The sequence below is a fragment of the Armigeres subalbatus genome, chromosome 3 (genome assembly GCF_024139115.2).
Source record: "Armigeres subalbatus isolate Guangzhou_Male chromosome 3, GZ_Asu_2, whole genome shotgun sequence".
Lineage (NCBI taxonomy): Eukaryota > Metazoa > Arthropoda > Insecta > Diptera > Culicidae > Armigeres > Armigeres subalbatus.
In genome coordinates, this window is record NC_085141.1 from 126,841,241 (window position 1) to 126,868,120 (window position 26,880).

The window sequence follows — 26,880 nt, forward strand, 5'->3', positions numbered from 1 at the left end:
ACTACTAACGTTTGTTTCAATTCCGGAATTTCGTCGTCACTGGGAAGGTTTGGTACGTCAGTTTCGTATACCGCCGAGCGAAGAAAATGCGGTCCATTCCACCACATGTCGTTCCTAGACAGTTCAGCGGCAGTTTGTCCTCTGGAAACTGTGTCTGCGGGATTTTCTGTTGTCCGAACATACCTCCAAACAAATTGATCGTTTGAGACAATTTCTGCTACTCTGTTGCGTACAAATTCTTTGAGGGTATCAAGTGGTTTTCGGAACCACGCTAAGACGACTTGACTGTCAGTCCACAAATTTGTCGAAGAAAACTCAATTTTCATTGTTCCTGTAATTTTAACAATCAATCGAAAAAGCAGAAGTGCGGCCAAGAGTTCCATCCTGGGAATGCTAACAGGAGAAATGGGAGCTATTTTCGATTTGCTGGTGACTAACTTCATAGTAGCGCTGCCATTGGAGTGTACAGATCGAATATATACGCAGGCACCATATGCCTGTTTCGAAGCATCTGCAAATCCATGCAATTCATATGCTACAGCATCAGGAGAGACAACGAGTCTTGGAATTCTAATTTGTTCAGCAATTGGTAGGGCATCAATGAATGAGTTGTACTCAGCACTAAGCTCAATGTCTAGTTTGTCATCCCATGCTAGCTTACTAATCCACAGACGTTGCATTAGTATTTTGGCTATTACCACAACGGAGAGATCAATCCAAGAGGATCATACACCTTTGCAATGGAAGATAATACTTGCCGCTTTGTGGAGCTTTCATGTTTTCAGGAGAACTGGCTAAGAAAATAAACTCATCGGAATAGGGATCCCACAGTAATCCTAACGTTTTAATTACTTCATTGGCTCCGCTATCACCTATATTCACAATCGTATCTCTTTCAGATGGTGGAATATTATCTAGAAGACGAGCCTCGTTCGAAGACCATTTGTGGAGTTGCATACCTCCGGAGTGGAGTAATGCAATCAGCTGACGCTGGATGTTCTCAGCTTCCTGAATGTGGTTTGATCCAAACAGAGCGTTGTCGACATAACAATTTTCCTCAATAACGCGGGATGCTAATGGAAATTTGCCTTTCTCATCTTGAGCCAGCTGGAGAAGTGCCCTCGTTGCCAAGAATGGAGCTGCTGCTGTTCCATATGTAACGGTTGAAAGTTCCAACACACGAAGCCTTTCACTGGGAGATTTGCGCCAAAAAATACGATGCATCGGAGTGTGGCTGGGGTCTAGGACGAACTGACGGTACATTTTACCAATATCAGCGCTCAGAACGTATTGAAACGTACGAAATCGAAGAATTATCGATGATAAATCGGCTTGAACAGTAGGCCCAACTAACATCACATCGTTGAGAGAAAGTCCTTGAACCTTTGCGGAGGCGTCAAAGACTACACGACACTTAGTTGACGAATTTGATGGGCGGAGGACAGCATGATGAGGAAGGTACCATTTCCTTAAGCCTGGCGGATCATTAGTCTCCTGGATTTCCTTGCAATGGTTGAGCGACTCATATTCTTCGATAAAGGAATCGTATTGGATTTTCAAGTCAGGGTTACGAGCTAACTTTGCTTCTAGTAGAAAAAATCTGCGTAGAGCCATAGTACGAGAATCTGACAGCTGTGCAACATTGTCCCTCAAAGGTAGTTGAACAATATAACGTCCGGTTTTGTCACGACGATGGGTTGCCAAGAAATGTCGTTCGCACTCTTCATCCTCAGTAGTCGGTACAAGCTCAGGATTAACGCACTCTATTTCCCAAAACTTTTGCACAAGTTTATTCACAGGATCTGCACATACGGTGAGCGATTGTAAACCTGTTTCTGAACTCTGACCCTCATAATAAGATCCTCCTACCAGCCAACCAAAGTGGGAATTATGTAGCCCAGGAAGATTCTCAGACAACTTCACATAACCTGGTTTCAGAATATCATGAAAGTGATCCATCCCAATGAGCATGTCAATTGCGTTCGATTTATGAAAAACTGGATCTGCTAGCTCGATACCAGGGGGGATATTCCAAGAGTCAATATCAATCGTGAAAGAAGGAAGCAGACCAGTAATCTTGGGCGATACTAGACACGACAGTGATAACATAAAGTTATTACATCTGGAGCGGACTTGGACGGTACCAATTTGTTTAATCATTGACTTAGCACTACCAATACCCGTAATAGGAACACTCACCTCTTGTGTTGGCATCCCTATTGCTTTGGCCAAAGACTGCGTGATGAAGCTCACTTGCGAACCGCAATCCAGAAGCGCTCTACACGGATATGGTTGCAGATCTTGATCCATGACGTTGATCACAGCGGTGAGTAGGAACACTTGATTGCTGGACCTCACTGGAACATGAGAATTGACGGCGTTCGTGAACGTGCCGCTAGTCGATGGCTTGCATGATGAAACTGGATCAGGGGCTTGAGCTGATACTTGCGGGATGACTGGAACTGATGGGTTGTTATGCTGCTTTACCTCGGTGATGTCCTTTGTGTTTGGGAATGACTCCTCCAGGTGTAGCAATGAGTGGTGTCTCCGGTTGCACTTTGAGCAAGATTTCTTCGAGGAACAATCACTTACGCGGTGCCCACGCCTCAGGCAGTTAAAGCAGACGTTCCTCTCCTTCACTTTAGCGATCCTTTGGCTCACCGACAATTCGTTAAATACTGGGCACTTGAACGTGAGATGATTGTTGGTACAAAAATCACACCGTTGGTCTACTGGGGACGACGCTGTGGCTGTGTTTATCTTCGCAGGTAGATATTTCGGATTGCTAGGTTTGGTGGGGCTCGATGCTTGGATAGACCATCTTCACAGTATGTTTGGCACCTTTCCAGAACCGACACGCGCTCTTTCAGGAAATCGATAGTGTCAGCATATCCGGGTAACTCACCTTTCTTCATGTTTGACCCCCATACCTTTTTTGTTTCGTCGTCCAGGGATCGTGCGATCAGGTACACAACCATATATTCAGCTACATCGGTAAAGTCCTGGCCCAGAAACTTGAGGTTTTCGACATGGCCATCGAAAGCCTCTACCAAGGATCTCAACTCGTTGTATGATGCATTTGTTAACTTCTTCACTCCAAGCAGACCGGCCATGTGCCGATCAATCATCCGTCGGTTATCGGAGTACCTTTCGTCCAGCAGTTGCCATGCTCGTGCATAATTGCCGTCGGTAATAGTTTTAGCGTCTATCACACCGGCTGCATCTCCAATTAACGCTTTCTCCAAATGATATAACTTGATGCGATCTGACTCGTTGCTTCTGTCCACCACATCCTTGAACATCACTTTAAATTTTTCCCAGTGCTCATACCGTCCATCAAATGTTGGTATGGCACGCGGAAGGGAAGGCTGGACGATAACTGGCTGGTTGATGGCATTCTGCGGCTGCAAAGTTGGGGATTTAGCGAGATTTTCCAGCCAACTCTCGAGTACCACAGACACTTCTTCGTAAAGGTCCACGAACGTGAGGAAGTAGTTGTCTTGTTCCTCTCGCTTGGCAGATGATGATTGCGCGACGATCTCATGGTGAAGCTGGGTGAACTCAGCATTCGTGTTCTCAACACTCCGTTGATAAACCTTCACTTGAGCTACTGTCAGCTCGGTATTGTCAACTTCCGCTTTCTTAAGGTTGGCTTGGATTCGCTTAACGTTCCGCAGCGCCATTCCACGGTTGTGGATCAGCGCTTCGAGCTCCTCATCAGCTGCAGTAGTATCACCGTCAGCTGAAGCTTTTTTCACTGGCGTTCGTTTTGGTGGCATTTTTCTTCTTCTTTCTACTCACTTTTGTTCACTAAGCACTTTCACTTTAGCTTCTGGTTGAAGTCAGTTTTTTTTTCACTTCTCACTTTAGTTTTGTTGAAGTCAATGTTTGTTATTCACTTTTCACTTCTTGCTTCTGATGTTCTCTCTATGCTTTGCTCACAACACATCGCTTCCCAATTCGCTCTCACTAAATTTGGGCAAACTCAGCCCGCTTGGATGCTTGCTCCGAGCATCCGGTTCGTAGGACCAAACTAATGTTGAAGGCTAGGTGGACTGTATGCTGCGCTGCTGGTCGGATGGATTGCCCGTTCCCCTCGTGGGACCGAGCCACGGTTGGACAACACCGGTGGTTGCCGTCGCAATGGAGGCAGGTCTGGGACTGGCTGCCTGTTGACGATGGATCGTCCCTCTGGATAGGCCGAAACGGCCGTCGAAAATTATTTAACTCTTTCAGTTGGAAAATTATTATTAACTCTGAATTGGCTCTGAAAAGAGCCGGTTGGAGTGGTGTTGAAAAAGGGAGCGAACGTTGGAGCAAAACACAGAGCTGCACAGTTTAGTTCTTCATTTTATGTATTCATTTTCTTCGGGATACAAATTTTCTTCGTAGCCTCGCTGCTACCACTACCACTACGCAACGCTTGCGATATCGGGCGACGTCGGTGACGATGCATCAGCAAAATCAGCTGCACCACCCTCGCACTCCCACGGCTGTAGCTCGACGCACAGCTGCTGATCGCCGCACGGCTGCGGGTGTCGGGTCGGTCTCGTTCTCGCTCGTTGCTGTATTCCTTTTCGGGTCTGCTGCTTCGGCTTGCTTCGTCCGTGGCGTTTGAACAACTGAATGACGCTTGCAGAACAGCGCGCTGTTTTATAGTTGAATCGAGATGACTACTGCGCTCTGATTGGTTGATTGTATCTGACCAATCACCGTACTTCAGCCCGTCTTGCGGACTGAACACAGAGAGAAGACCGATCATATGGTCATGTAAACAATCCATTGAATCTGGACGAACATTTGAGAAGGTAGTCAACTGCATCATAATTTTACATTCATGTAAAATGCATGTAGGAAATTGTGTAATTAGGAGAAGGATGCACAACAAATCAATCTCAGATGCATGTTTGAGGTTGTTTATGCGTATCGCTATAATCTGTGCGCTGTACAGGTATTGAAAAGGACGTTAATATTTTGTGGAAATATATAGAGTTTGATAACTTTTGAAATGTTTGTGTACTTTGTACAAAATCAGATCTGAGCGAATGAGTAGGCTCTCCGCAAAAAAAGAAGCGAACAGCAAGAAAAAGAAGTCGATTTGATGTATGACATTTGAACCTTAAGGTGACACGGGAAGCACTAACAATCATCAAATCGTCATCATTTTCATCATTGAATGGTTACCTTTTTTTCTACAACAAATATTATATTGAACTAGTATCACCGGCGCGTGCTTACTCGCAATCTACATGCTGATACATTTACAGTTACATCAAACAACTGAAAACCGAAATACGCCGCTCCAAAGTTGCGAGGTGAAAATGTTAGAAAGAGACGAAAGATAGGAAAAATAACACGGTGTTTAGTGCCTCCCCGAGTAACCTTAACCTCGTGCAAATAGTGGCCTGGTTTCAGTGAGAATTACTCTCATATTTTTCTTTGCTAAACTAGCCAATATTTTCCAGATTATCCATGGCAACAGGATTCTGTTTATACATGATTTTTTTTGCACGTATTTTTGATCGTAAGCAGTGTTGTAAAATGTCATTTGCATTCGTTTGAATAATTTTCCCAGAACTTTTTTCAGAAGTTAGCTATTGATTCTTGATGTATGACGAACTTATAGCGCTTAAATGTGCCTACAACTTTGTCTAACAAGACATTGCTGTAAATATGTAATCTGAGGCGTGGGAGGCAAAATGTCATTCAAATGACATTATGTCAAATGACACGTGACATTTTAAAGAGTTTTTACTCTCCAACCTTATATGTTATATTTAGAGCAATGTACACAGGATTTTGTTTTTACACGATTTTTTTTCGCTCGTGTTTTTGATCGTGTGACTTCAATTTACCTCCAAAATCTTCGCAACATGTTTCAAAAAATCCAGAATAAATCAAAGAAAAATCACATGATAATTAATATACGTTAAACATTTAGGATGAGTGGGAAATTGAGAAAATGTAAATCGTGTAAAAACAGAATCCAGTGTACCCTTGAACAAAAATATAGCCCTACAAAAGCTTTATGAGTACATCTAAAATTATGATGTGAATTTTACTTCTGAAGAAAGTTATTAACAAATTAGTCAATTGACATGCAGATGACATTTTACAAGCCTGATCGTAAGACTTCAATTTACCACCAAAATCATTGTTACATTCTTGAAAAAATCCTGGATAAATCAAAGAAAAATCACATGATAATTGATATGCGTTTAGCATTTAGGATGAGTGAAGGGGGGGGGTCCCGTAGCGTAGTTTGCTACACATTCGCCTTACAAGCGGATGGTCATGGGTTCATCAGCCCCTCCACTAAAACTTTCGTCAGTCGTCGGACCTGCAGCCCATACGGAGGCGTTTGGGGTACGCGCCTTACCGTCACTGCTGCCTGATAACGACTGATAACTTGTTCTTCTGGGAGGTGTTCCTCCAACGCACTATGGGGAAAAGGGTGGCCATTAATCGGAAAATTTACTATCTCCAATTTGTCTAATTTATATATCATATGAAAGTATATACCCTAGATAAGAGCATCGGAAAATATTGAAGCGCTGTGTTTATTCAGTCAAAATATATGGGCTGGTGAAGTGAAAAAAGCTGATAAAAATAAAAAATCGTTCCTTACTTTGAAATGTATGTTATGAAGTCATTTTTTCTCCAAATATAATGTTTTATATACCATTTCAAAGCTTAAAACTTTAGCTTCCCGATAGATTGGTTTGTTCTGCACGCGAAGTTTAATATCAAAAAGTTGTTGAAGAAAACTTTAATTATCATAATTCTTTGCTATAAAATGCTCCCGCAAACCTAATGTCCCCAAATGTCCCCTGATCTGTAAATGGGGGATTGAAATATAACCCTAGTACCACCTTCTAGTGAGTGATTTGCTTGCGCATATTTGCGCGTTTACGAGAACGCTGCAATCAAAGTTTTCTTGAAAATTGTGGTTTTATTCTCTATACTTCGTTAAGATTAGAAAATGAACAACATTATTACTAGAAATATGGTTGTTTGCTATTTTATGCATGCTGTATTGAAGAAAAAAAACAAAAAAAAAATACCAAAAAAATTTAAAAAAACATTTTTTTTTTCGCGGTTGAAATTTTTTTAAGGGTTAACGATGGCCCTTAAAGGGTTAAAAAAGGTTCCTAAATATTCCTGCACATAAAATATGTTGCATAGAAGCAGTTTTCATTTAAAAAATATTTTTGGCCGCCCATTTGTATGAGAATTCCCCATAGTGCAACGGTACCCGGATAAATGGCTACCGAACAATACAACGATCATTGGAAACACGACATGGACTCACGATGTGATGGACTGGCAACGACAACAATAATGAATTCGAAATCTAAAAATAGATTCTATGTTGATTCTGTACAGCAGAATATAACAGTAGATCTCGGCACAGTAGCGGTTAAGTAACACACGAGTGCCTACACGCAAAAAATATTGCAGTCGAAACTACCATTCCGAGGGTTATTTTAAGAATATGCACTCACGATTTTCAGCAGATAACAAACCCGTTTGATTTTACCATGCGCGCAGTAAAAATCAACTGTGGCCTATGCGGAATGTTGTCACATGAACTGAAACAGTGGTGAATTTCTCTGAAACCATGGTAAAATTTACTGAAATTTCATGATTGTTTTAAAAACAGAGCGTAGTCTACAAAATAGTAGTTTTTACCACGGATTTTTTTTCTGTGTAACAAAACTAATAAGGCCGTTACAAATATTTAATTTAAATTATGTCCTACTGGTCTCCGAAAAGTCAATAGGGGGTACAATAAAAAATAAATATTTAAATGGAAAAAATCAATCAAACTCCTCGGATTTGTTAAACAACGTTTTGAAAATCCTCTAAATTACCCGATTTTTTTTTTGTTACCCCCTCAAAATACTTTTTTTTTGCCAAAAAACCCGAGGGGGGGGGGAAGACATAATTGTTTTTAAATATTTGTATCGGCCTAAAGAAAGGAATTAAAAAATATAAAAAAATAGGTTGAGTGCAAATTTGAGCCAGTGTAAATCGTGTAAAAACAGAGTCCTTTATCATTTAAAATTTTGAAAATTCTTTCGAATTTCCAAAAAAGTATTTTGTAATTTCCAAGAAAAATTTTTGGTAGTAACGTGGGTAGTTTTTTAAAATTCACATGAAAAAATCTTCAGAATTTTCACGAAAGATTGCTTCAAGTTTCAACAGGAAAATATTAAAAAAAACACGGTTTTCTGTTCAGTTTCTGTTCAGTATTCCTTGAAATTTACACAGAAAATTCTTCAGTTTGTCAGAGATTGTTCAATATGTGGACAACAACAAAAAAATTGGATACAAACTGCAAAACTGATTGATTTTGCTCAAAATGTTCATAGAAAGTTCATTGGAACTAAAACTGTTAAAAAAATGTCCACGTGTCTGTGTGTGTGCGTGTTTTTTTTAATTTTAAGGAAAACTGTTCGATATTTCAACGAGATTGCCCATAAAAAAAATCGGAAATTCAGTGGATTTTTTTAAATACTTTGTTGTACGAGAAAGGCAAAAAGAGGTTATTTGATCGAAAATTATTTAGCGGAAAGTAATTTAGCCGAATAATATGTTAAGTCGAAAATCATCAAGCCGAATTGCATATGGTCGAAATGAACTTTTGGGAGAAACGGTTGTACAACGGAAAAAGTTTGGACAAAAATTTAATTTGACCAAAGCGACATACGGCCGAATTGGTAATTTGATCGAAAAAGAATTCTTCCCTAATGCGTTGTTTGCCTGAAATGGTCTTTCGACCGCATAGGTATAAGGCTGAAAACGGCGTTTGGCCGAAATGGTCGTTTGTCAGAAAGGGCCATTTGGCCAAAACTGACATTTGGTCCAATGGCCAAATGTTGATTACTGACCGAATAATTCATTCATTTTTCATTTATTTGCAACAAGTTGCAAAAAGATGATTTTTTCAGCACGAGTTGTACGTTTATCCAACGAGGTTTGCCGAGTTGGATAAATACTACGAGTGCTGAAAAAATCGAGTTTTGCGCTATTTTTTGCAATGACGAAAAATGGACTTTAATTTGATAAATCTGTTCCAAAATTGTAGTCTAATTTTCTCCACATGATCATTCTTGCCAATAAATTATGTTGCTGCGGAGAAGAATCAGATTCCATTTTACCGTGCCACATTGCAAATTTCAATGAGCTGTGAAGCGATAGATGTACTTGCCTTTGGAAATTTTGGATGTCATGACCGCCTCTTCTTCTTCTTCTTCTTCTTATTGGCATTACATCCCACACTGGGACAGAGCCGCCTCGCAGCTTAGTGTTCGCTAAGCACTTCCACAGTTATTAACTGCGGGGTTTCTAAGCCAGGTTACCATTTTTGCATTCGTATATCATGAGGCTAGCACGATGATACTTTTTTTATGCCCAGGAAGTCGAGACAATTTCCAATCCGAAAATTGCCTAGACCGGCACCGGGAATCGAACCCAGCCACCCTCAGCATGGTCTTGCTTTGTAGCCGCGCGTATTACCGCACGGCTAAGGAGGGCCCATGACCGCCAAACTATTTAATTTATCACGGGGCGCATAGAATACATTATTTGAGCACTTACCCAAGCTAATTTAGCAAAATTTAGTCACGTAACGACTGTTCTGGTGTTGGTTTTTCATTATAGCACCCAAATGCGTGTTATAATGAATATTATACAACCCATTTGAGTTGCATAATGTTCATTAAAGCATCCATTTCGTTGGTATGGAAAAGTAGGCCGTTTTATCACTCAAAGACGAACTGTAAACCAGATATTATGATCAGGAATTGCAAAAAATAGATTCTATGATGATTCTAGTGGTTTATTCGGCCAAACACTTTTTGGACTTGTGGTTTAAACTTTTGTCCGAAATGGTATTAGGTCGAAAATGGTTTGAACGAAAACGATTTTTGGCCAAAAGCGATAAACAACCGAAAGGCACATTCGACCGAAATAGTATTGTGAATTTACTCAATATCAAGATTTCCCAGATTTCTTTTACGGCTACTCAGAGGAAGTGCAAAAAATCGAGGGGAACGCCAATGTGAATATCTTATAAAACTTGATTGTAATGATTACGAATATTTAGCAAATGAAATAATTTCTTCAATATAACAGTCGCAGAACTTTATTGAATAATTTAAACATTTTTTGCGATTTTTTGAGGCAAATATTAAACATTTTATATCTTACGATCAGGTAAAAGATATCACATACATCTAACTACGCCTCACCTTTTGGGACACGTACTCATTCTTTTTTCCGCCAGGAATACAAATGTCAAAAAGTACGTCACCGTCACTGGTAAACAAATATTGGCTGTTTCACTCCAACCGACCGTATCACCTCAGCTTTTACGGCCAAATTACCAATTTGGCCGAATGTCCCTTTCGGCTGTATGTCCTTAGCGACCTAATGAAAGTGTCGGGAAAATGGAATTCGGCTAGATGACTTCTGGCTTAACGTGCTATCGGGCAAGTAGAATTCGATCAAATGACTTTCGGCCAAACGACAGAAACGGACATACCAAATTAACCTTCTTAGTGGGGTCCATTTCGACCCAAGTATACCCAAAACACCACTGTAACTTAGTAACGCAACGAGATAAAAATCTGAAAAATTCTGACTTTTCCTAACTTCCGGAAACTAAGATTCCATAAGAAAATCGGCTTCCAGCGACATCTACGAGAGGCGCCACAAAAAAAGTGACACATTGTGCATTGGGGTCCATTTGGACCGAAGATTTCATCACGATCATAAAAACTCCAATTTCAACCGATTTTCGATCTTTAGACACCAAACGAAAGCTGTAGGTTCCTAGAACAAGCTCATGAGGTAATTCATCCAAATTGAGTTAATCCCAGAGCTTCGTGATTTTTTCGGATTAACTTCTCCTCCTCCGAATCTCCCTTAGGACCGTCTCTTAAGCACTTGGAGGTCACAGAAGGCTTTTCTAATAAACTTGCCCGAATGAAAAGTAACGAAAAAATCGCTGTGCTGAAGTATTGTAATTGTCCACTTTTACAAATGTTCCAGATCTTCCGAAGAATTGTTTCTGCGACATTTGTAGATCACAGAAGACTTTCACTATTGATTGCACCCATAGTTTGCCAGAATGGATGCTTACGAAAAAACCGCGAAGCTCTGGGATGAACTTTTGAATTGGCCATTTTACGGATGTTCCGGATCTTCCGGAGGACCGTTCCTAGGACATTTGTAGATCACAGAAGGCTTTAACTATTGATTGCACCCACAATTTGCCAGAATTAATGGTGAGCATGAGCATGAGCAAGAGCATTATGACCACACAATTCGAAGTTGCTACTCCGTGATTCACTGAACTTGCGAAATTGTACAGAGAACTCAATGAATGGTGCTTGGGATTAGCTACCCTACTCAATGTACACGTTTCGGGAGCTCAAATAGTTAAAGTCAATAACGGCGCCTGCCACGTCCTTACGGTCATATAAAAAGGGAAGAATTGTTAGTCCGATTATCGTTGCTACTAGAGACCGAGTATACCTCTCCATCTCCACGATTGTCTTGGGATAGGATATCGTTTTAGTTACAAAAGATAATTTATCTGGATTTACTTCGGTAAGCGATGCGATTTATGGGATGGGAAATAACACTAATACGCTGTTTCGCGAAGAGTTAAAAGTTAAAATATTTGTAGGTCACAGAACTGCCCATGATCTCATAGTTGACGTATCAACCATTCCAAATTTCAGCGAATTTCATTTATTACTCGTTTATTAGAATAATTCAACCTCTGCAATATCGATACGTTGCTTGTTCCAAACCTCATTTAAGTGCTGATGGGTTGAAATGTTCTAAATTTGCAATGTTTATCCCTAAATTATTCGAAATACATGCAATGGTTGTTACGTCAACTATGGAATCATGGGCAGAGAACTATTTGTTGCACCCAAAATTTGCCAGAATAAATGGTTATCAAAAAATCGCAAAGCTCAGGGATGAACTTTTGGAATTGGACATCTTATGGATGTTCCGGATCTTTCGAAGAACCATTTCTAGGACATTTAGAGGTCACAGAAGACATTTAATACTGATTGCACCAACAATTTGCCAGAATGAATGATTACGAAAAAATCGCGAAGCTCTGGGATTAACTTTTAGATTTGGCCACTTTTACGGAAGTTCCGGATCTACCAGAGGGCTCTCAAATAACCGCTGGAGGGATAAATTTCTCCAGAACTGGCATATACAAGATAGCAAATACAGTTGGGATCATCAGAGCACATATTTGCAAGCAATTTTATGTTTCATAACATGAAACTCAAAAATTTAGTGCCAAATTGAGAGGCTCAAACAGTACCTCTTTAGTACAGGTTCCCGGGGACTAGAGAGGTCAATTTGAAGTATTACCTCATGGGCTTGTTATAGGAGCCTACAGCTTTCGTTTGGTGCCTAAAGATCGAAAATCGGTTTAAATTGGAGTTTTTGTGATCGTTATGAAATCTTGGGTCCAAATAGACCCCAATGCACAATGTGTAACTTTTTCTAATGCATTAGGAAGGTTAAGAAATGGACATTAGCATTAGCATTTAGCAGTTCGCACAAATTCGTAGATGGTACAAGCCAAGACTATTGTAAGGAGGGAAGATCCATAAAGTACGTCACGCAAATATTGGTGATTTTCAACCCCTCCCCTTCGTCACACATTTTGTAATAAACCTCTAAAATTTTGTATGGATCGTCACGCTGCTCTTGACCCCCCCCCCTAGAGGCGTGACGTACTTTGTGGACAGCCCCTGAGAGTAGCATCACTTACCACAGATATTGATTTGGGGCTAATCACTAACTCTTAGATGCAAGCAATGAACTCTCCAATAGTCGAGATCTGTCCTGGCCACGTCCTTGCGAATGCTGAGGAAGGGGAAGGAAGGTTTGTTGGACACCTACTTAAGGCTTCATGCCATGTCATTCAGAATGGCTACCTTGCGGCTTACCAACACAGTCCAACAATCACCCACCCCAACCACCCTGATATGCACACAGATAATTTTAATTCATATATTGCATATATACCTTACTATTTTCTCATCAAAAAAGTAAATCTGGACTTAGTTCTAAGTTCAATCTATGCGGAGATATGATGATACTATCACATAGCGCTTTCAATTTAGGGAAGAATATATGCAAGTGAACAAAGTGAAAAATTCCCCCAAGTAGCGCACATCGACTATGCCGAACGACGCTGGTTTCAACACTCTGCACGTCGTCGGTAAGGCGTCGTAGGTAGGGATCCCTACATTCCGAGAGAGATATGCTACTGGCTTGAAAGCGGCCATCTTTGAGCCAATTGAGCATTGAGAACTGTCATTGTCAAATCTGCTTGCCAAATGAACATCGTTACTGTTTGCAGATCGAAAGCGTTATTGCGATTTTGGTGGAAATAGATTTTATATAAAGTTTTATCGAATAAACAATAGTTTTGCTTTCGTAAGTAAAAGTAGTCAGTTGATGCCTTATATCGTGTTTATTCGATATTACCTCTTTAATTTTTAGCGAAAAATGCACTGCTAGAGAATAGGAGCAAAATAATCAAAGTGTCTTGAATGTAACGTCATGCTGGCACAAGCCTCAAACATTACTTTTCACTGCGGCAAAATGCTGGCAGCGTTTGTTTACGAAAATAAACAGTGTTTAACTAAATCGTCTGGAGAAAGTATCATTCGCACATCTCTTAATATAGGATCCCTAGTCGTATGCAAGCAATCATTGATCAGCAGCAAACAGTGATGTTTGAATACTGGAACTTATTGTGAAATCATAAGCGGAAACATGCTGTAAAATATCAATTTATTTAGTCATTCTTTTCCTAACGCATTATGTGTATTGATGCAATAATAATACCTTATTAGACTTTTGTTTTGGGTTTGCATTGTTGAAAATTGAAAAATCGGGGCAAAAATGATTCTTCGTCATTGGTGCAGTTTGAGCAGCTGACAAATAAGCAGTTGAGGATGTAAGCATAAACAGCCAGCATCGTGAAAACATAATTCATAAATATTCACCCTAAACCAAAGAAAAAACTGATGCTTTGCTGACAAATTCCATCAGTTAATCCCATGCTTAGACTGTTATTGATTAATACTGTTTTTAAGTTGGAACAGATTGAATTCTTCCGAATGCGTGCAATGTTTACTGTTGTTGGATGTTAACAAAAATGAATCCTACGATGTATGCTTACTGAATTGGTATTGAAGTGTCTTCCACTACAAATCCGTGGGTTGATGAGATTTTATGACACAAAACCAATACTGCAATTTGAGTAAAGTCAAGCAACGCTTCACCTTAAGAAAGATGCAGAGAACTCTACTGACCCCTCAGTTAGGGTGCCACGGAGATTTTGGGATTGTTGTGGAAAGGGCTTATAACAGTAGGGAATCGTTTTGGTAGAACGTGAAACACAGAAAGAACTAGAGATAGAAATGCAAAATAGGAAAGCGAACGAGCTCTGGAATTGAACCTACGACCTCCTGCTCATAAGGCAGAAGCGGTAGCCACTAGACCACCGAGCTCGTGGTTAGCAGGAAATGGCGATGTACGGCATTGAAAATATCATTTGGTCAAAAAAGTCGTTTGGATAGGTAGGTCACTTGACCGAAAATACCGTTTGCCGCAATGGTCGTCTGGTAGAAAGGTTATTATTATTCTTATGTTTTATTTACACCCAACCAGAGACTGCAACATTTTATTGCAATCTCGCATTAATAGTTTCGCGCATACGGCAGTTTGCCAGTATTTTGCGACATATGCATCGGATTGTGATTAAGTAATTGCAACAGGCAGGCCCTTGCATTAGGTTTCCGGTCACGAGAAAATAAGAACTAGTTATGTGTTAGTGAAAAACAACAAAACCCCTGGAGTTGACCAACTACCAGGAGAGCTGTTTAAACACGGTGGTGATGCACTGGCTAGAGCGCTGCACTGGGTGAGTTACCAAGGTTTGGGAGGATGAGGTTCTGCCGCAGGAGTGGATGGAAGGTGTCGTGTCCCACATCTACAAAAAGGCGATAAGCTGGATTGGTAGCAACTATCGCGCAATCACTATTGCTGAACGCCAGCCTACAAGGTACTCTCTCCAAATTTATGCCGAAATCGAGCTAAACACCAATTGCAAGAGAGTTCGTGGGCAGTACCAGGCGGGATTTGTATGGTGAACGCCTCTACCACAGACCAGGTGTTCGCCATACGTCCAGGTATTGGCAGAAATGCCGCAGAATACAACTGATGCCCACACATCATCTATTTATCGACTTCAGAAGCCGCATATGATGAACAATCGGATCGGGACCAGCTATGGCAGCTAATGCACGAAAACGATTTTCCGGATAAACTGATACGGTTGATCAAGGTGATGATGGATCGGGTGATGTGCGTAGTTCGAGTTTTCGAGGGCATTCTCGAGTCCCTTCGAAACCCGTAGAGTGGGTTACGGCAAGGTGATGGTCTTTCGTGTCTAAGGGCTTATTCAACATCGTCCTTTGGAGGGAGTAATCACGAAGAGCAGGGATTGACACGAGTACGGCAGGTACGGATTTTCACGAAAGTCCGTCCAGTTATTTGGCTTCGCTGACGACATTGAGTATCATGCTGCACGTAACTTTTGAGAGGATGGAGGAAGCCTACTATCAGGACTGAAAAGCGAAGCTTAAACTGGATTGGACTAGTCATCAACACGTCGAAGACAGAAGTACATGATAGGAAAGAGGCTCCAGAGAGGTCAATCATGAACCCACCTACGAGTTTCTATCGGTGGTGACGAAATCGAGGTGGTTGAAGAATTCAAGTTATTACTTGGGCTCACTGGGCAGGACCGCCATAACGATACCAGCAGTAGAGAATTCGGGAGACGCATAGTGGCTGGAAATCGTACGTTATTTCTTTGGACTCACGCAAGACGCTCCGATCGAATAGGAGTTCGCCGCCGTACCAAACTGATTTCCTCATCTACAAAACGCTTATAAGAGACCGGTAGTTCTCTAATACGGACACAGAGATTCCTGGACGATGCTCGCTGTGGAGGACCAACGCACTGGGAGGAGTTTTCTCGAAAGTGAAGAGGTGTTGCGTACCTGCATCTTATGGTGGGTGCAGATGGCGGACGGTACGTGCGAGGAAGGCAGAATGAACCACGAGTTGCATCCAGCCATGTTGGGAGAACTATCCATCGTTCAGCACCGCAAAATTGGAAGGAACTGCGGTGGGCCGGGCACGTAGCCAGAATGTCGGTGGACAGTAATCCGGTGAAAAATGGTTCTCGGGACTTAACGATCCGACGGGGAAACAAGAAGGCGGAGTGCTGCACAGCGGCAAGGTGGATCGATTCAGGTGGAGGACGACTTGCGGACCCTCTGCAGACTGCGTATGTGTGTGTCAGCGAAATGCAGCCTTGAACCGAGCTGAATCGGAGAAGTTCTTTTTATGTGCAGCACAGGCCCACTCCGGCCTTAGTCTGATGATGATAACAGTAAAAAATGTGTTTAGTGTCTCATTGAATCTAATTTTATACTCCCATCGAGGAGTGAATGCTGTATGCTTCTGACAAACCTCAGCAACCTTACAAAAAAATTCGGTCAAAGACGGGGTAGTGGAACCAGACGGGAACCCCCCGCACTTTGGCATGTCTGTTCAACTGACGCGCTAACCATCTGGACTATTTATCGCCAGATGCGGAACGACGGCTTACGACCAAAGGCCAATTATAATCCACGTTTCCATACTATGCGGATGTGCCAAGTGGAAGGGTAGCAGGGAGAGCAATGACCAGTGATACGAGTGGAATGAGCACCATGCATATTTGTTTCTTTTCCGTCATCACGCTAAATGGAATCAAGGGAAGATTGTTTGGGTTGTAAAGTTATATTGATGTTCACGATTCATATATACTTGTTTACTAGGAGAAGGCCAAACGAGCTTCTGTTTGGATGTATTGATCGAAACCAAATAATGGAAAACCGACTTAATACAATGAACTGTATTAACAAGTAGAGGTGGGCGCTCATGCTCAGAGTTGTTCCAAAAGATTCGCTTCTTTACATGGTGAGCTGATGAGCCATGGAATCTTTTTTAAAGAAGCTTCCAGCTCAGGTGCAGCTTCTACTTTAAACTCGATGAAATCATTGTCAAACACGCGCCTAGAGAAACCCTCGAGCGTACGCACTCGAGTACGCGCGCTGTTGTATTTTGTACAGCTGGCAAACGAAAATACCAGCCTGCTCATGTGGTATACAACAAAGCGGAAGTTTGTATGAGCATTCCGAGTCCAGTACCGCACATGCTGATCGTTTATTATTTGCACTCTTCAAGCACCATCAATGCCAAGCGACAGAGACCATCCAGCCAAGCAACAGAAACCATTTCTGCTGCAGAGAGGAATAAAACACACCAAGCAAAAATAATCTAGCTTGCCATGCCCTTTTGCCGCCTTCTATCATTCTGTAACCCATACCCACATACTCAAGGCGCTACGAACGGACACACAAAAGATACCTAGTAATTGTTGCGGTAGCGAACGAACCGTACTTCAAGCAAAAAGGATCCAAATATCCGAACAACCTCTCCTGCCAGCGTTCCACTCATGTCGTCCGTCCAGCCTCTGAAATTATGCTGTGACATGGAAGCGAGAGCTGCGCCACTAGCTCAGATCTCGTGTGCGACACGGATCTCGTCCGGACTCCCAGTCGCGTCCGATTCTAGCGAGCGAACCGTGTAATGGTTCAAATCGAGACCGAGGCTTTCGGGTGCTGTGTCTTGCACCGGAGCGGATCTTGTTGTACAGACGGGTTTTCCTGCCAGACATACTGCTACATGTGCACTCAGGGAACATTTGTAACTTGTAGCACCGTGCTCTGTATTTTTTACTCTCTTGTTTTTATTTCTCTCTCATCTTCGGGAACCAATATATAGATGAATGTGCTCGCTTGTATGAAAATGTCAACTAGGCATGGTTAAAGGGTTAGCGCGCGCAACAAGGCATTGACTTACTGCAACTCCAGTATGAAGAGAAAACTTATGACACGTGAGATATGGTTCATATACATATATCAGAGACTAGGGACACCGAATTATTTAAGTTAACGATTTGAATGAAACGTTATCAATAAAATGTACACAACTTAGGATTTACTTGAGATGGAAAAATAATGTTGAGTTAGTTTTTGTATAGAAATAAAATGTTATGGTTCTCCCCAGACTTCAAAACTAGACGGTCACGAAAAAAGCGTAATAAAACAAGTTATTAGTTTAAAATTGTCGGTTTTTTAACAGAATTATTATTACCTCATCTGTAGCTAAACATTTTAAAGGAAATTTCAAAGAAAGGTAAATAGATGGTACCGATGAATGAATGAATAAATTAATGAATGACATAAATTTTTCAAATTTTGAACAATAATTGTGAAAATAGTATATAACAATTATGTTTTATTAGTATGTAGCATTAAAGAACTGAAGTTAACTGATCCAAGGCAGCTCTTTTCAATAGAGCTACACGATCAGATCCACTCACTGCAAATGATAACGACTGTTTTGCCCATCTCTATCAACAAGTATGGCATTCCTCTCTGTGAAATCGAAGACTTTGAATGCGAGATTTGATACAAAATGCTTAATACAAAGAATGTCACACAGAATTGTTTTGGGTGTAAGAGACTTGCAGCAGTTGGCTGATCTGACAGAAAGGTCATTTAACCAAAAATGTAATTTTTCAAAAAGGGTCGACATTTCTTACCATAACACCCGTTTAGCGAATGACATTTTCGGCGGTATGACTCATTCGGCCAAATGACTTCAATCAAATGACCTTTTCTGTCAAACGACCATTTCAGTCGAACGGCGTTTTAGGCCTGATGCCTCATTTGTTCAAATGACCTGTTAGTGCTAACGCTTTTGCCAAATGCAATTATTAGCCAAACCGTTTTTGATTTAATAATAGTTTAACCCAAACGTTCATTTCGGCTCGACAACTTTCGGTTTAAAGCCAATTGGTTTTCCTCCAACAGACTTTCCTCCTTTCCTCTTATATAATAATTTCTCGTGATATTGCAAAAAAATTTCTTACGGACAATGGAAACTCAAAAAAATGTTACGTTCAAATACCAAAAAGTTTTCCGATGAAATTTCGAAGATTTTCCGATAGGGATTAAAAAAAATGCGTGCAAATTTCAAAGAATTTCCTTTGACATCCCGAATCATGTTCCGTTTACCAGATTTTGTTTTTGTTGAAATCCACATTTTGAATTCTGTAGAATATTCCGCGGAGATTCCGGAGAATTTTTCTTCAAAATTTCAGAAATCTCCTTTCCCAAGAACTCGATTACCACAATTAAAATTAGAAACTAAACTAAAGTTGTAGGGCCAAGTGGCCAACCACTTGAAAGGTAAATGGAAAACAAAGTGTGTATGACAAAAAATGGAAAATAAATAAATATTTAGTTAAGCTAAAAAACAGTGTGGCGATTTTTTTCAATGCATTTCAGGAAAAAATTCGGCACATTTTCAAGACATTACCGAGGAAATTATGAACTCCCACAAAAAAAAAATCTTAGCTTTTTCAAAATATTTATTTGGAAATTATTGTCGGATTTCCGTGGAAAATTTTTCGGAACTTACATGAGAAGCTGTTCAGAATATACGCGGAAAGTTTCGAAATCATGAAGTTTGATGCGTCGCATGATGGTATTCCCCTATTTCCGAGAAGTGACCCCGTAACAGGCTCCGGCGGAACGTCCACAGGTCATATTTTGGACCAATCAAATTCTTTATCATATTTGGTATAGTTTATGCGCCGTTTCCAATCAAAATATCAAAAATAATTATTTCCGAAGTATGCGTTATGAGAAATGGCCAAAAGCTTACACCCATTTTAAATCCGGTATAACTCCGGAAGTGACCAATCCTGGAAACTCATACAACTTCTAAAACTTGAATTAATTCCGCTTCTTTTAAAGTAAATTCAAACACAGAAGATTTTGTATTTGGAATCTTGCTTTCCATGTCCTCCTTCTCCTCTATTTGGATAAACTGTCCTCCTTTGAACAAAAAATCAGATGGTCTGGCAACCTTAGTCGAAGATTAAGAACCGAGACAGTTACCTTATCTTACACATTTTGATTAACCTGGTCAAATCATAAAGAATATCTTCATTTAATCGACTGTTAGTTTGTATCTTGATACATAGAGTAATTAGATACCGTATAATAAATTGATTGTTTTCAAAGTAAGTTGCACTGCCAATAGCTAATGAATTTTCCTTCTTCCATTTACAGTAAACAACCGATCCAACGTCAGTGCCAGTCTGGACGAGTACGTTGATATCCTTCAGGTACAGCAGCTTCTGTTGGAAAATTCTTCCAACTCGTCAACCTCGGCCACACCATCAGCTCCCAATACATCATCTACAATTAGCAGCAACAACCACAGCAGTGTTTCCTCTTCCTCCGGCTGCACTTCCTCCTCCACCACTACTACCCCATCCACATCCATCTCAGCCATCCCCGGTGGCAACTCCACTTCCACCACCAATTCCTCGTCCGTAGCCAGTTCCCTGTTTAACGGGTCATCGTCCAAAAGCCGACCCAAAGTAAACCTGCAGAAAGCTTCCGAGTATTCCACGGCGGCGACAGCGGCAGCGAATCAGCTCCAAGGTACGTCCTCCCCAGTTGGTTGTTTTTACTTATTCCATCCGTTGTTGGCTACTTACTGTAAACAGTATACTATAGACTATAGATAGAGAACCGCCATTTCAGGATTTCTGGTACACAATTGGTGGAACGCGTGTGCTATCAAAAGGCGACCAATGGCGACCGTCGCCATAGCCAACTGATAGCCCGCGCGACACTGTCCATCATCGGCGTCCGTCTGTTTCGTGTCGTCTTGGTTGCTGCTCCAGTTCGATCTTGTGCCCAGGTTGCAATCCCGGCAGACATCATCATCGAGAGCGGTCGCGACACATCAGCTGTGGCCAGTCTCAACTCGCAGACCGGGCCGTGCTGAATTTATTAATAAAACTAGACACTTTTATCATTAAGTCCATTAGTGTTATCGTTTAATTAAACTCGACGACGAGCGTCTACAATTCGTCGTCTCCGTTGTCTATGTACAACGCAACGGCCGATGCAAAGAACAACAACAACAATGAAAACGTGATAAATCTGGAAATGTATAGCCTTGAACATCATATGAGGAAGATTGTTCTATTTCATAGATCCAAATATACCCCTCATTATTGATAAATTCACTTGGAACTGATTGAAATAATAAATTGGTTCACATGATATCTAAATTTTTAATTATATATTTTATGAATCCTTCTTTCTTTCAATTTTATCTGCGAAACATTGCTCTCATTACAGATAATAATTACTCGTATGAATTTTGTCCAATTCGCTGATCTATTTTTTCTGCTAAAATGCACGAATTATGCAGCTATTGGCGTAAGCCAATTGTGTTGTCTTATATTAAATCTGTACAATGTGAGGCGCTATAGTCTTGGGCGGAACAAATTTAGCCACATCTCTTTTAATTCGATTGTACACCACTTACAAGCATTCAAGCACTTCAACATTTATATGTCAAGTGTACTGTCTGGAGACGGAGATAACTGAAACAATTTACCAAGAAGACCGATGAAAAACATAAAAAACCGCTTAATTTTAGCGCTCTATGACATCTCGCAGGACATCTCGTTCACACTTGTTTGTCAATTAGCCGTAAAACAGAGGCAGTTTAAAAGGCTATAAAATATAAACGAATGTAACATACGACCGGAGAGCCATGTCCACCCCGACCGGAGACACCTCGGCACGTTGACAGGGCCGAGTGCATGATGCAAAAATTGAAATTCCCGAAAAAAATAACACCGCGATTAACATTGGGTGAAAATAAAAACCGATCCGGGTCAGACGAGCGAGCGAAGGGATTTGAGAGTCGAAACCGCTGCGCATTGAAGGGATTCAACGGAGCAACACTCACGCAGTGGCGGCAAAAAACGTTACCATCGTCGTCGTCGTCGTCGTTGGTCGGTTATAAGGTGGGATTTGATTGAGCATAAAATAAATACCAAAATCCGGGGGATGAAAATCAGCCAGAAGCCAGACTCTGCTTGCGGTCGAGAACCTGCCCGAGTTGGTCACAGTCCCTGCCGCGATCGGACAGACAAACCGAGCATATCACATGTGTATGATGTTGATGGTGATGCACAGTGGTTCAGAGCAGGCATTCTGACAACTGCCATTTGTTAGGAACATGATATTTTGTTCTCAATACCAAACCAGGTAGACATCTCTACTTTGTACTATGAACAAATCAAATTTTTCTTACATGAAAATAATGACTAAAGTCTTTTTTGTCTCTTTTAAAGTGTTCAACTCACTTTCCCTGTCAAGACGCAGCATTATTGTACTTTGAGCAGGTGTTTTGAGTTTAGTGAATTATTATTGATTTTTATATTTCTACTTTTATTACACATCCTGATCTTATTATGACATAATACTTTATTATTTATGCCAGTTTTCCCTTAATCCTATCTTGGTTTACGACCAAACAATGTTCATTAATCTAAAGCACTTCTCCAGTACAGCGTTATCATGTGATAGAATCAAGATATTACCCAAAGATTTAAGCCTTATTTTAGATACCTAAATTGAATATAATTGGCGCAACTCGACTACGGTCTACAAGTATCCAGACAAAACGAGACGCTTTCAAGAGAATATAGATCAAGCATCTTCTTCGGGAATCCTTAAGCCACAACGAAATGCTGATTAGCTTTTTCTCGGAGATTTGATGATCTAAGAATTCTTCCGAAGCGTAGCGTAGGTGGCGTGTTGCTTTCCATCATCACTTCCGAGAAGAGCTTCACTTTTTGGAATTCACGTTCAAATGGTTCTACGGACGACGCCGATGTTACAGAAAAGAAAACTCAGTTGAATTCTTTTAAATGTGGTTAAAATAACCCGATGTAAGGAAGTGTACATTTTGGCACTGATCGAGCGTCAAAACATTCTTTAAGCCTTTCAAAGAAAAAACAATGATTGGCTAAATCTGTTGTTTTCAAACCTTAAGATAAAAGGCCTATGTATTTATGAAAGTAAACGATTGGTTTCATGTTCTACTATAGTCATAAATGATTTCATGAATTGAATACTTGGTAATTTTTTATATAATTGCAAATTCCCGACTATTTCTCGCATTTGCCGCACAGATTTTCAAATCCCGCAGTGTCATGAGGTGAAGTGATTTTTTATGACCGCACATTTTGTAGTTGCTACTTCGTGATTGACCAGAACAACCGTAATTGCACTGGGAACCGATGGAGTTGCTTATAACCTCAATATTACTGATCCGAGAGCTCTAAACATTCCAATGGTTTATTATAGCGCCTGCCACGTCCTCTCGGTCATCATGGATCACACTCGCCCACTCCAAGCCGAGTATACCTGTGAGCTTGTTAAGAGTTTATGCGTAATTTTATTGAAATGTGGGGTGAGGGTTCTATGGCAGAGGTTCGTCTTGGTTAACTTGGAGGTTTGTACTATTGGGCGAACTGAATTGATTATTTATAGGAAACAAGCTTTTCCATTCATTTCCAATTTCAACAGAATGTCAGAGTAGCTAGTTGAAGTTATAGAAAAGATACGAACGGCGGTATGGTCTCCATTTCCGGTTCTAGCGATTGCTAGAACATGATAAGTAATATAGAGAAAGATACAAGGTAAGGGAATGGAACGGGCCTGGGATTAAACTCACGACCTCCTGCGCATGAAGTAGAAGCGATAGCCATATGACCACCAAGCCCGTTTGTTATGAGGTGAAAGTATTTAATTGAAAAAGTGAGGCATTCTTTGCAGGCGTCTCTAGCCACATCTGTATCTCTCCACACTTTTTGGATCTAAGAACTGACCGATTTATGGGCGCAACAAGTTGCATTCGGCAAAGAATTCGGTTCCATTGCGCAATAGTCCAGGATACAGATTTACGCAGAAATATACATTTTACGCCAAAACCATATTTTTTAGAAAAAAAAAGTTCTACAAAGTTGTTCGGAATAGTAAGGCCATAATCATGGTGCTATCAAAGAATAGAGTGGCTCTTCATATAAAACAGTATAAAAACATTTATTTTGCGGAATTCTGACATGCAATGCTTTACAAAGTTATAGATTTAAAAGCTCTTAAGTTGGCTGATTTAGACCACGCATTATAATATCATCTGAGCAAAGGACTATCTTTGCTTTATACCAAATATAATATCTCTAATCAAAAGAACACTCTGGAAAGAATATTATCATTTAGAGCGTTTGACAATGATCCAGTTCTTCCAACGCAGTTCAGGCTTTATTTCGCGTTCGCGAGAATTATTGCTACTTGGCGAAAGTTGTGAAAAATGACTTCTTTTGACGAGCATTGCACTTTGTTTACTGAGCGGATAGATGTAAAAGGTCGGTATCCCATCATTTCATCAGTATCTTTACTCAAAAGATCGAATGATAGGATAGTTTGCAGTACCTGATTTTAGACCCATTTCACCCTACTTGAGTTAGGGCGTTTCTAAAAAGCAGTATTTATGATCTACTTTTTATGTTTTTAAATTTTCGAAAACGCTGACTTTTTTCGGCTAACTTTTAGCGTTAAAAAATGCAACTTTTGATAAATAACCTGCTCAATATCTTTTGAGATCATAAGGTTATGATTGGTTTTCTGACAAATGCTTGTTTTTCAAAAAGTTGAGTTTTCAACGATTAGTTACCATCGATTGGACGAATTTATCGGGTACGAAACCCATCAAACCCGGATGACCGAAGTAAGGAAATGAATATCCAAAGCGTGTTGGATTCACGTGATACCGGACCTACTACCATATAACTACACATTCATTGCTCCATTGGAAATCGTTTTCAAGTATAATGAAAACTATGATGTATTAATCCAGGAATATTCATGGGATATTATAATGATCCAACTCCATAGGTATATCAAGAAGATGGTATTAAAGAACTATTCTAGAACAAGGTGAGTGCCTTTAACTATTATGACCCATTATTTAGTAAATTGCTTCAACCTGGCATACTAATAAGCTATAGATATTTTTTTTAATTTTATAAATGATGAATAAATGATCATTTATCACCTTTCGATCAAACGACTCTCTCGTCCAAATAACCCCTTTGGCACAATGACCCTTTTGGTCAATCTACCCTTTCAAATACAAATGACCCATTCGTAAACGACTCTTTAGGCCAGAGCAATGACCCTTTAGTAACCTGTAATACGTTCGACCAAACAACACTTTTGACCAAATGACGCTGTTAAACCCAATGCCCACAGCCAGCCAAACGACCCTTTCAATAGGCCAAATGTCCCTATCGGCCAATGCGAGCATTGCTCTGGCCAAATGATTTTCAGCCAAATGACCCTTCCAGCCTAACGATCCTTTCAGCTTCGTAGTCTTTATTAAAACAGCCAAATGACCTTTTCGGCTAAATAAGTCCTTTTCAGCCAAACGACCACTTTCGGCCAAATGACCCTATCAGCCAAACGATGCTCGCGACCAAACGACCTTTTCAGCCGTGGCCCTTTTGGCCAAGCAACTCGTTCGACCAAATGACCATTTCGGCAAACCCAACCTTTCGACCAAACGATTCTTTCGGCCAAACGACCTGTTCAAACCCAAACATGACTTTTCACCCAAACGCCCAGCTGCCGGCCAAACGATCCTTTCGGCTAAATGATCGCTTTCGGCCAAATATTCACTTTCGACCAAATGATCGCTTTCAGCCAAACAGCCCTTCCGGCCGAACGACCCTATAAACCAAGCAGCCCTTTCAGCCAAATGACCCTTTTAGCCAAACAACTCCGTTCGACGAAATGACCTGTTTCGGCCTAAACGCTTTCGGTAAATGGCCCTTTCGGCCAATCGGAATTCTTTCGGCCAAGCGACCTGTTCGGCCAAACGACTTTTCTGCCAAACGACCACTTTCAAGCGCCACCTATGTTCTATCGCCCGACGACCGCTTTCGGCTAAACAGCACTTTCGGTCAAACGACCCTTTCGGCCGATGGGACTTCCGGCCTAATAATTCTATGGTAGCCTAGTTAAGTATTTAGCCGTGGCTTTCGGCCTATTGGGTTTCGTGGCCAAATGAGCCCTTCCCCAAAAATACGGCACGACTTTAATCGCCTCTTTCCACGCCAGGCTGCTAATGCTGGACCGCGGTACTTTGTGTTGTTATCAAAAACAATACCAAATTTTCAAAACGACTCATCTGCTTTGGCAGGCAAGATTCTAGCGTTAGTTTGACAGATCTGATACTTTTCCCCAAACAATCCAGCACTTTATCAACTGAGTAAGCAGAGGCCTTCTGCAGCGGTGATGGTGTTGGTTTGCGTGGAAGTGCTATCAAGATTCGTCAAATCGATGTTTGGTCTTTGTTTTAAAGTAGATAACTCGTTTTAAAAATTTGGTATTGAAAAATTTGATCGATCGGGCATTGGTTTCTGAACAGCAAACTGATTTCTGCAAACCATGCTTAGCTCTATTTCGAAAAACGCGTTATTTTTTTTACTGAGTAGGGTGAAGGGGACTTTCTTATTTTGGACCACCAAGGAGAATTTACACTCAGTGCTCCAAAATACTCGACCACCTGCCGTCGAGCTAGTGGTCCAAAATAACTCACTTACCCTCTATATTAAACAGACTGGCGAAAATAATTTTTTCCGATTTGATAACCATTTTAAAAGTTACTTTGGTAGAAGCCCTACTAAATTCATTGCTTTGAATGGTTTACCAATTATATATTTTTCATTTCAGTGGCGACACATTAACTTCC

The 26,880-nt window shown here is 40.8% G+C and overlaps 1 protein-coding gene across 1 annotated transcript in view; it reads left to right on the plus strand.

The window, feature by feature from the left end:
• Positions 1–26,880, plus strand: part of LOC134227232 (serine-rich adhesin for platelets-like) — a 455,923-nt gene that overhangs the window by 14,795 nt on the left and 414,248 nt on the right. The window contains exon 3 of the mRNA XM_062708581.1: positions 20,322–20,699. Within this exon, the coding sequence (XP_062564565.1) occupies positions 20,322–20,699 (378 nt within the window). The remainder of the gene's footprint in view (positions 1–20,321; positions 20,700–26,880) is intronic.